The 11601-nt window shown below is 41.4% G+C and overlaps 1 protein-coding gene across 4 annotated transcripts in view; it reads right to left on the bottom strand.

The window, feature by feature from the left end:
* Positions 1-326: 326 nt before the first annotated feature.
* The window catches only part of TADA2A (transcriptional adaptor 2A), a 46235-nt gene continuing 34960 nt past the window's right edge, over positions 327-11601 (bottom strand). For 3 of the 4 annotated variants that reach the window (XM_027516916.1, XM_027516918.1, XM_027516917.1), the window contains exons 11-16: positions 9440-9550; positions 7846-7917; positions 5790-5922; positions 5197-5240; positions 2681-2754; positions 327-1164 (exon numbers count right to left, since the gene is read on the bottom strand). In XM_027516916.1, the coding sequence (XP_027372717.1) occupies positions 979-1164; positions 2681-2754; positions 5197-5240; positions 5790-5922; positions 7846-7917; positions 9440-9550 (620 nt within the window). In that variant the 3' untranslated portion in view covers positions 327-978. The remainder of the gene's footprint in view (positions 1165-2680; positions 2755-5196; positions 5241-5789; positions 5923-7845; positions 7918-9439; positions 9551-11601) is intronic. The other variant, XM_027516919.1, reaches the window with a different exon arrangement.

Genomic DNA, 11601 nt, shown 5'->3' with positions numbered 1-11601 from the left:
GACCAACTTTCAGATGTGGTGGAGTCACTCACCCTCATACCTAGTGAGTTCCACACATGAAAGGGCTTTCCTTTTGTTTTAAAACTAGCTCTTCTTGTAGGCTACCCTTTCACCGTTGAGAAACTAGGGTTCAGGTGTCATCCAAGCAATGCTGAAATTAACTGAATCATCTCCATCCTCGGGGACCTGGTATCCCGGGAAGCCCCCGGTGACAACAGGGGCGAGCCCAGGACACATGTGTTAGCACAGGCAGTGCAGCGTGACGAGGTGGGCATCCAACACCCTAAGTGTGCTTTAGTGACCAGAATATTTGACAAACCCACAAATTAAGTAGCAAAACATTTTAATCAATTCTAAAAATAACAGAGACATTTTATGTCCATTGCTACCTCCTCAAAAGTCTTCTGCAGATTAGACAGTCGGACTGCAGATTACAGAGCCAGACATTCAACAAAGTACAGTTTGGGACAAGACCATCATGGGGAGGTTTTCCTCCTTTCTACTCATAAACATGAGTTGTCAGCTTAAAAAGAAACCCTTAGACAGAAAGAGAAAGCTTTCTCTCACTATAACCTCTTTATTTCAAATCTATCTGTAACGTTTGAAGGCAAAACATAATCAGAAAACCAACCTCCCAAGCAGGTACAAGGATCTGAGCTGGACTCCTGGGATTACACACTGGTTTAGTTCTATTTCTACTAACACTGTGATGTGAGGTACTATGGTTCTTGTTTTAGTTACAAGAGGTGTTAGGAATGAATGCCCACACACAATTAACAATAGCTTATCTAGCACATAACTCTGCAGCACAATACCAACAACAGGAGTATTTTAAAGCCGGGTGGAGAAGAAAGCAGACACTAATAAAACTGAAGATTTCCTTTGTTCTTCCCCTCTTTTCACAATGAGAATTCAGTTCAAAAACAAGGCTCCAGAATGCCCGTGCGGTCCTTTGGCCCGCCACACTCCTGGGGAGCCTCAGGCTTTGGTGATGTATCCTTCTCGGATGAGGAAATCATAGATTTTCCGGGTTTTGTTCACGTCTATCTTGATGAGTGCTCTTGCCTGTGCCAGTCTCAAGCCTCCTTGCTTGTTACATTCGTTCAATAGAGCAGACTTGTATTCTAAATAGGCTCCCGGGACCAACCTCACCATCTGACAGAGCTGAAAGACATGGCAAATTTAATGAACATTAACATCTGTCAGTCTTAAAATTTAATCCAGCAGGTATAGCCATAATAAAGTGTAAAGAGTGACATCAACCTCCAACTATTTACAGGAGCTGCTGGTGGATAGACCACATTCCATTCCGTCTTTTCTTTGATGAGAACAGTCTCAGGAGACAGAAAAAGGTTGCGGGTGATGCCGGGAGAGCTGCGGCACCTATCGGCCGGCTCCCCGGGGTTTGTCCCGGGGTGTAAGTCTGTGTCCTGAGGACTGGCCTGGGGCAGAGGCCCGGCACGTTCTGGCCCAGCCTGTCAGGGAAGAGTCGCAGGGCCCGGGGTGGGGGTGCTGACACTTGGGTTCCCAAGTGTGAATCACATTATGTCTGGTATCAGCATAAGCCCATAGTCCCTACTTTTGTGATTAGACTTCCTACTTTGGAGGGAAAGGAGGTCTAGAGATCTTGCTAAGAGGTCACTTTAACTACTAAAGATCCAAAAAGCTGGTTTAATTCCAGTTCACCTACCATTTATCCAGCAATGAACAGTCTGAGGTCACCATTTTGTGAGTAAGGACAAAAAACTGCTTGAAACTCTGGGTCATTCCACACTTGAATCAGAATGGCAATCCTTCTTCAGCAACACGTGGATATAACATACACTCCCTTCTCCTCCCACACTCATATTCACTGTTCCTACTGGGTAAAATAAAAGTCTAATACTAGCCCCTATTCCGTTCTGTCTGACCTGAATTTCTGATACGGAGTGGCAGATGAGGACACCCATCTTGCGAACTATAAAAAAGAGCACACCAGGAACAAAGGAGGAATTCCTCTTTGGAATGGACTTGAGAGTTGTTGCATATTATTTGGAAAATGCTTGATGATGACTCATTTGAGGCTGGACTTAAAAGTTTAGAAACAGCTAACAGTCATAAGAAGACACATCCAGTGATTAAGTGATTATGGTGGAAAAGAAAAGTAGGTCATGGCTTTTTTAATCAAAATTAATGTGTGACAATGTATGATGATGGATTCCTCTTTTGTGTTTATATACATACCATGGAGACAACTCAAAAATCTTTAAATAATGGTCATATTGTTGGAATAAGAGTAGAACTTCTGAAAGTGCCCACTCTTATAGGAAATAACCATTTCCATATATAAGTTATTTTAAGTTTGTAAAAAATTAAATTCAGTAAATAAAGTACTTAGTACAGTATCTGGTACATGGTAAATGCTCAATAAATGATAGTTGGTATTATTTAGATTTATGTATCATATGCTCTTCTCTCAGCAGATGAACGGTGGCAGGGTGATAAGGAAAGGAGTCCCTGAGACCTGCTAAGGTCGGTTCTTAACACCGAGACCTTGAGGATGACTAGAGCTGAACGTGCACATGTGTGATGTGAGCAGAGCAAGATGGGTTTGATCCTATAATGTGTTTTTCACGGCAACTCAGTGAATAACCGGCCCCTACTCTCTTTCCTCTAACCAGCTCCCCCTTCTTTTTGTTACCTCCTTTTCTTTCTCATTCAACTTCTCTGTGCCAGGGAGGCCCGTGAGGTTCAAGGGCGGTGCACTTCGTCTACCTATAGATACAGACAGAAAAAGGCATGTATTTTGTGAGAGACAGTACCTCAGGAGTCAAAAGTGTAACAAAGTTCACCACGGTCAGGCCTGTTAGGTACAAAACTACTATATATCGGGTACCCCAAAGTTCACTTGAAAATAAAAACAGTAAGTCAAGGACTTCCCTAGTGGTGCCATGGATAACGTGCCTGCTGACTCAGGGGACACAGGTTCGCTCCCTGGCTGGGGAAGATTCCACATGCTGCAGACTAACTAAGCCCATGTCCTTGACAACTACTGGGTCCATGTGCTGCAACTACTGAAGCCCATGTGCCTAGAGCCGGTGCTCTGCAACAAGAGACGGCACCATGAGAAGCCCACGCACTGCAATGAAGAGCAGCTCCTGCTGGCTGCAACTAAGCAAGCAAGCCCACACGAGAGCAATGAGGACCCAGCAAAGCCAAAAATAAGATAAAGATTAAAGAAAAGAATTTAAAAAAAAAGTAAGTCAAGTGCCCTTTGCCTTGATAAAATGCACATATAATCACACATACCTCAGAGTCAAATAAGATTATTCTTCCTAACCCAGTAGAAGATTCTAAAATCTACAGCCCAGATGTCATCCAGTTAAGAAAAGTCCCATGCCGCCTGTCTTGACAGCTGATGAATGGAAATAACAACTCCGCAGGACAGACTTCCCTAACACTGGCCATTCTGCCAGCAGTGCAGGCAGACATGGCAATTACCCAGGTGCCGTTCACCTTGAGATCAAAGGCAGAGTCAGGCCAGCAAAAGGCCCTTCATTATGTATTATTTGAGGGAATATCTGTTCCTCCCAAAGTAGCCCTGTTTACCTGAAAGACCCACACAGAGAAACAGTGAGCCAGTACATGGCAAAGCAGAGGCTGAGCTGAACTCCCATACCTTGAGAAAGAGCCCCAAGCACGAGGTCACTGCCCAGGATGGGAAGCCTGATGTGCACAACTCTGGGGATTTGTTTTGAATGTACACTTGAGTGAATGGGCTGTGTTAAGCAAAAGAAAATGCAGAATACTACGTTACACTTCTCGGGGGCGGGGTGCTGCTTAGGTGGTGGAGAGCAGGGGGAGGGGCTGTTACAGCTCGCTCTGCAACGAAACAGGCTTCCCTTTAATGAAACAGGCTTCCCTTTAATATCGACAGAGGGAATGGGAGCTGCTCTGCAGTCCCAGGCCTAGCTTGACCCTAAATGCCCTGAAACGGAGATTATGATCACTCAAATGCCTTACCAGTTCCAAGAGGCTATGTTATGATCAGTGATTCAGGTTTCCAACTCTGCACTGCCTTAGCAGCAACTCAAGAGTGTGAAAAGGAGCAAAGAGTCATCTCAACCTAAACACTGGAGCTGAGGGAAGCTGATGGCCCGCCAAGGAAGCAGCCAAGAGTGAGTGCAAATGGTTCAGAAAACACAAATACCAGAGAAGCTAGGTCAAGTACATTCATTCACTTTAATTAGCCAACGTTAAATTTTCTTATTTCTGTATTTAGACTGGGGGAGGATTTGGACGTGAGAAACTTATAAAACTTAACTGTCTTGGCTATTCCCTAAAAGACTCTTTTCTCCTCTGAATATTAAAAAGTAATTACTTGAAACACAGGAATAAATGAAAAAAATATATATATATATCACCCCTGCAGTGGCCTTCTCTGAGCCCTGTCTGGGTCCTGAATTGGAGATTTTTTGAATGGGATCACAAGGTCTGTTTTTCCCAGCTTTAAAAAATGGTAAAACTACAAATGGGTTATCTTTTTGCCAAATCCAGTCTGTAAACAGTGGAGTGGTCTGTATGTTCTGATCAGCGAAAGTGGCTAATCTACTATATGGAGCAGGGATGAATGATAACCAAGAAAACAGGCAAACAACACCATGATCTTAGATCAGCGTTCTACAACTAATACCACCCCACACTACCATTTATTAATTACCAAGCAGCAAGGATTATCAGGTATCATATGGCTTTATCTTGCCCTGTAAACTGACCTCAAAATAGGACATGCCAGATAAGAAAGAGAAATACTTTTAAGTCTCCAACTTATAAAGAAAGTCTTACTTTTCTGGCAAGTAACGTGCCTCCTTGCTCATGGAGGATACAAAGCCTTTAAATTATCCCCTGTGAGACAATCTTGAAGTTTGTGGTAGATAAAATCATAGTAAACAAACTGCCTGTGAACACTGGTAAAATAGAAAAAACACCTGTCTGAGGTCCTCTCCTCCCCGTCTTTGTACTGTAAACCCGAGGGAAGTTCCTGTTTGGCCATGAAGATTCTAACAACTTGCTGATGTTTATGAATCTATATAACAATCACCATTCCTTTGCCTAAGCACCTGGCTCCCACAAAGGCGGGAGGATTTGTTGGGTCACTATAATTCCCAAGATGAAAACTCCACAATTGTGACTTGCTCCAACCTGAAAAATAATTACCTGAATTCGAAGTCATGGGAACAGAAGGACTCAGGCCAGAATCACTACAAAAAAGAAGAGGAATTTAAACTTATGTCACATCGAAGAAAGCAATTCCCAAAGCCCATGATCCCGGGTAACATTTATCAGGTCAGCTACTTTGAAGAGAAGTAATGAGACAGACTAGACTATGTTTTTACAGGCTATCCCAACTGTACACAACTCAGGAAAGGAAATCAGGAAGGAAACTGCTTAGATTTGTTAAGAAGACATCCTGGTATGGCACATCACAGAGACCATTCATGAGCAAAAAGCAGGCATTTGATCTTCCAGTGAAAATCACACCAGTAGATACAGAAGAAGGTGTGGCAAGGGAATACACTAATCTTAAAAAATAAGGCCAAAGTAGCAAAGTAGGATTCTAGGAGGCCAGTTACATTTCTCAAAACTGTCAGTACTGTACTGTTTGAGACAGCCTGCTCAAGTTTTCTGAATTCTTCTAGCTACCTAATTATTATAGCTCTGCCATTTAGGGTAGGGCACCCATGGGACTGTCTGAAAATACAGGTAAAGGCCGAAAGCTCCATGAAGGTGTCCCCGGACTAACTCCTCACATGTCAGCCTGCCGGCGGAGCCACTGCTGGCAGGCGCTGCTGTCCTGGATGTACTGGAGGACCTCAGAGAGCATGGTGCGCTTGAGGCGCTCCTCTTCACGAGTCTTCTTGAGGTGATCGTAGGTCCTGGCACCTGTAGGTGTTAAAAAAGTGACTACAATGACAAGGTAGTAGAACTAACCAAAGGGCTTCCTAACTCATCAACAAACAGTTCATCTTTTTTAATTTTTAATTTTTGTGGCCTTGCTGTGAGGCTCGTGGGATCTCAGTTCCCCAACCAAGGATCAAACCCAGGCCCATGGCAGTGAAAGCGCAGAGCCCTAACCATTGGACACCAGGGGATTCCCAGTCGTTTTTTAATTTCCTTTGAAAAACTGCTTCCAGAATTATTTTTCTAAGAGCAAACAAAGTGATTTCCCCTAGTTTGAAATCTCTTTTTTGATAAGAAATGAAAATGTGTTTATTCCTTTTCTACCTTTAAGAAATTTGAGAGAGGGAATCCCCAAAACAGAAAAGTACAAAGAAAGTTGGAGTTGCTCATATTTCCATCCCCTAAAAGTAACTTAATACTGTTATATTTACTTCCTGCTCTATTTTTTCTATCCATATATTTTTTCAAGTCACACAAATGCTATGCACATACACTGTTCCTTAAAAACCAGTCAGGATTACAAATAAAAATAAATCCTCTTTGACTATTACTATTCTGTTCACCTCTTTCCTGGAGACAGCCAGCATCAGGCAACCCAAATCTGGCATCAGAGTCTTTACACGCATCTTGCTAACAGCTGTAGAGTGTTTTCCACACTATTAATGTATAAAAATCCAAAATATCAAACCAGTGGGTTTCAAGCCAAGTTCCACAGAGGCCCAGGTTACCATGAAAATATCTCAGGGATTACTGTGAACATACTGGTGGTCCTGGGCTCCACAAGACTTCAACCTAAGGAGTTCCACTTTTATTTATGGATTAGTACTCCACATTAAATTTAATTTTGTAAAATTTCCAATGTTAGAAATAAAGAGCCATTTTGCTGGGCTGAACTTGAGCACTGGGTGAACGGGTGACAGCTTTCAACCAACAGGAAGGAGGAAATGCTGAAGACCATCCCCAAAACAACAACAGAACAACAGAAACTGCTATTTATTGAGGATTTGGTGCGTCAGGTACTATACTATGTTTTCATGCATCATCACTAATTTAATCTTCACATGAACTCTAAGAGACTTGGAAAATTGAAACGAATAGAATTATAGATCTGGTAAAAGAGCCAGAATCCAAACCCAAGCTGTCCAAGCCTAGACTTCAGCTCTTAACTGCTAACACAACTGTCTTCTCTTACAACCTGGCTCTACTACAACTAGTTACTTAATCACTTTCATCCTTAGTTTCTCTATTAAATGAGAATAACAATACCTATCTCTTAAGTTCAAAGTGAAAGTCAAGTCGCTCAGTCGTGTCCGACTCTTCGCGACCCCATGGACTGTAGCCCACCAGGCTCCTCCGTCCATGGGATTTTCCAGGCAAGAATACTGGAGCGGGCTGCCATTCCTTTCTCCAGGGGATATTCCCAATCAAGGGATCGAACCCAGGTCTCCAACACTGTAGGCAATGCTTTACCGTCTGAGCCACCAGAGGAGTCCCTCTCTTAAGTTGGTGAAGTACAAAGGGTACAGTCCAATGCATGGTGAATGGTTAGGTGCCCTGAATATAATCATCTCTAACTCAAGTAACTGGGATGCAAGTGCCTAGAACCAACTAAAGTGTGCTTAATGGGAATGATCAGATGATGCATCACTAAATTTAAAAAGGCTGAGGCTAAAAGTTGGAATACAAAATCTTTTTTAAGAGGCCACAACAGAATCCTAAATCTCAAACAGCAACTCTGTCATACTTTTTATTTCACCTCAGATAATCTATATAATGGTATTTATAAGGATTAAATAGATGAAACTTATTGGAAAGATCAAAAACTCATTCTGAAATGAGAAAGCTTGTTTATATGTTTGGAAGGCACCTGCCCTCTGATTTAGTGTGGAGCACAAGCATACTTACTACAAAAATTGGTAATGCCTGCCGTCCTGTATTCCTGGAGCCTTTTGATTTCCCTTCGGAGTTCAAATTCCACTGTTTATCCCCCCAAAAAAGAGAAACATCGGAAAAACAACATCAACATCAATGAGCACTTTTACTGCTAAATATTTTCAGTAATTCTGCCTTCTATAAAAGACTGGGCAATTCCATTTGGGGAATCCTAATTGTTGCTAATATCCCATTAGAAATTTTACTTAAGAGCTGACAAAAATGTACTGCAGTGGTCTTTTGGCTTGTCTCCAGTTGCAGAAAGCAGCTGGAATTGTTTCTTAGAAACAATTCATAGTGACCTGGCTGAATTCATTTAGCTACAGTAGTAATGAATATAATTTCTTAAACCACCAAGTTTCCCTGCTCTACTTATTCCTTGTTAAAAGTTCTAGCCACAAAGACAAATTTCCGTATGAAACCTGTCTCTGGTATTACATGACACAGACCTTTTTGCAAGGGAAGGACAAAATTCTGTGCTCAAGTTCCTGATGGTTTCTTTACAGCTTTTCTCTTATAGGGACAAAAGAGCAGTGTGTTTTCCATAAACCAAGATTTCTGCCTCCACTGAACACACAGATCAGGTTGCACTGCTCAGATTATTATGTGATGGAATGTTCAAATCTGGGTGCTTTGAAAAAGCAGATGAAGGAAGAACCTGGACAATCCACGGGGTGTAGTTCCCTGGAGTGACACATAAACCAGGGATGGCACAAACTGGGACAGGAAGTAAAGATGAGCCACCCAGGATACATCACACAAAGAATGCCAACTAAACAGGGTGTCCGTGAGGACAACCAAGCCGGTTCAGATAAATGCCTGCAGTGTCATGCAAGAAATATCTGCACAATGAGAACAGGATACAAGCCTTCATGAAGTACCGTCCTGAACTAAATTTGGGAGTCAAAATCAAATACCTGAATCTCATGATGAGAGGCACAGACTCAGCCCCTCAGTCCAGACTGTTTTACAGTCCAGGCGTTACTGCCTTAACAACTTCAATTTTTTATAGTGAGAAATCAAATGGTAACTATGTAGATCTCTCTCAGAGAAAAAAGGCAGGAAAATGATGGAAGTGCTATATATTATTTCCATGAGTCAACCAACTCTGTCCCCACCTAGAAACTAGTTTTAATACTAAAATAATTATGAACAAAATAATATGATTTGCTTCAAAATAATCCAGTTGAGGATGGGAAAGGAATGGGTGGCAAAGATGACACTGGATCAGCCAGTGGATGGTTAACTGCTGAAGTTGGGTGATGGATACATGTATATCACAGTATAATGAACCCCATGTATTTGCATACTCCCATATTAAAAATGGGGGAAAAAGCTACTAAACTACTGTTTATCTAAGGCGGGGGGGGGAAAGCCACTAATATTTTTAAGCTTTCTTCTCCATTCCCCAAGTTCCAAATTTATCTCAGAGAAATAAAGGGGAAGAAATAATTTTTTAAAAAATCCACTTACTTACAGAATTTCACAAAAAACACCATTATCGTTCCTGTTTATATAAACACACACACACACAGAAATATATGGTCAAGGTTAAAAAACCACCTACATGCATGGCTTTCAATGAACTTGTCATGCTCCACCGGCCCCACTATCCTTGCAAATCGCCTCATTGTTTCATAAAGATCTTGGACTTCCTTGGGATATCGTCGTTCCATTACTACAGGGAAAGTAAAGAATACAAAGATCCCTAAGTTTTCTGTATTTTTTTTTTTAACAAGTAGTAAAATGGAAGAATATTATTCCTAACCTCACACGATTAATTTACTCATGACAGGAAGCAAACCAGAAAGCTAGCGAATGCAGCACACTAATCATGATGCTAACAGAACCAGAGGGACTACGTCTCAGGGACGCTGTCATGGCCGGAGAGCACCTGCACTCTGGCGACCCCCACACCTCGCTGTCTCTCAATCTGCACAGGGGCAGGAAGTGCTGGCAGTAACAGGAAGGACACGGCAGATCATGCATTCTTAGGAACAATGTAGGGCAAAATCTCCGGTATTGACCTCTGCAGAACAAGGGACGTGAGGACATGCTAATTCATCTAGAAGAGGTAGATCAGTTTGGCAAAAGTGTGTGATCTCTCCCATGTCCCACTAAAAATCTTGTCTGTAACTCCATATCCTCAAGTGAGGCGTTTATTTTTTCACTCTCTACATGGGTCATTTTGCCTTTCTCTAAACTTAACTACCACAACATAATATACTACGAATGAAGTTATATTTTAATAACTATCATGGAAGCAAATGGTCATATATGCCACCTGGGATACCCTTACAGGTAGCCAGAATCAGCACCTTTAAGGATCACTACTGACCAAATTTCTAATAAAAAGAGCTATCAGCAAAAAGAGGGATAGGAAAACCCACCAACAATAATTGGTAGGTTGGAATGATCAGGAATTCTCAAATTGCTACTCAGTCATTTCAATAAGAGTAACTAGGCTACCTCTGTCCACTCTCAGGCTAAAAATACAGGCTGTTACTTATGACAGTTACTTAAATTGTCGTCTTTTCAGATGAATCTCTTCCTTAGCAGGAAAATTCTTGCCCACAAATTCTAGGGGCTGATTTGATGGGCAGCCACAAATTCATTTTATTCACCACCAAACAACCCTACTTCTACAGGAATAATACAAAAGTTTGGAGTAATTTAGTCTGATGACAAAGCTCCTACGCCTACGACAGTAAGGTCACACGTGCATCCAGCACAATGGCAAGTGAAAACCTCTCAGGCCACACTGCACATGCCATGTCTTTCTTGGAAGCAACAGAGCCTCCCCTCAGGTCTAGCTGTAAAAATACAGTTAAAGAATAAAGAGGCTAAGCTGACCTCTGTCCACCAGCTGGGAACAGAATTTATGCAAGAGTCAAGGTCTACTACATACAGGTTAAAATCCAAAAGCCCAGCAATTTCAGACATAGGAACTCACTACCAGAACATGACCAATTATTGTCGACAAAAAGGGCAAGGGAGAGCTGACCTGGAGTTATTTTTGCAAACCCACAGCTCGCGATTAGGACGAGGCTAAACAAGCAATAATGTATACTGGCAGAAGGAATATAAATTGATATAATTATCTTTCAGGAAACAATCTAGCAGCATGTGTTAAGCATTTTTAACAATCATGTTCTTTGACCTAGTAATTCCACTTCTCGGAATCTATCTTAAAAAAATTCTAAATGCAGGCAAAGCTTTATTCACAAACAAGTTTACCTTTGTGCTATTTTTAATGATTTAAAAAAAAACTGCAAATATGCTAAATATCCAATAATAAAGACAGGTTAAGCACATCGTATATTATATGTAAAGTTACTGGTATAACATATTTTGTAACATATTAGAAGGGATATCATCAAAACACTACAATCGCTTAAAAAATGTGTAGTGGAAAATGAAAAACTAAACGATGTACAATGTAACCTACTTATGATCATGACTCTGTTGAAAGATATTCAACCCAAGACTGGCTGACCTGGACCCTCCAGTGGCAGAGTGTCAAACCCTGTAAGATTCTATCAACTGGCATATGAAGCACAATCTCATTAGGTTACTTTTACAAAACAGAATCTTGTGGCATACACCTATTATAAACATATATAAATACTACAATTATTATGATATGATTCTTATGTGCTAAACAAACTCTACAGTGTAGAAGAAAACGTAGAGAAACTCTTTCTGCCCAGCCTGGATACCACCAATATT

The sequence above is a fragment of the Bos indicus x Bos taurus genome, chromosome 19, assembly GCF_003369695.1.
Source record: "Bos indicus x Bos taurus breed Angus x Brahman F1 hybrid chromosome 19, Bos_hybrid_MaternalHap_v2.0, whole genome shotgun sequence".
NCBI lineage: Eukaryota > Metazoa > Chordata > Mammalia > Artiodactyla > Bovidae > Bos > Bos indicus x Bos taurus.
Note: the sequence above shows the minus strand (reverse complement) of the source record. Positions and strands in the feature narration are given on the sequence as shown.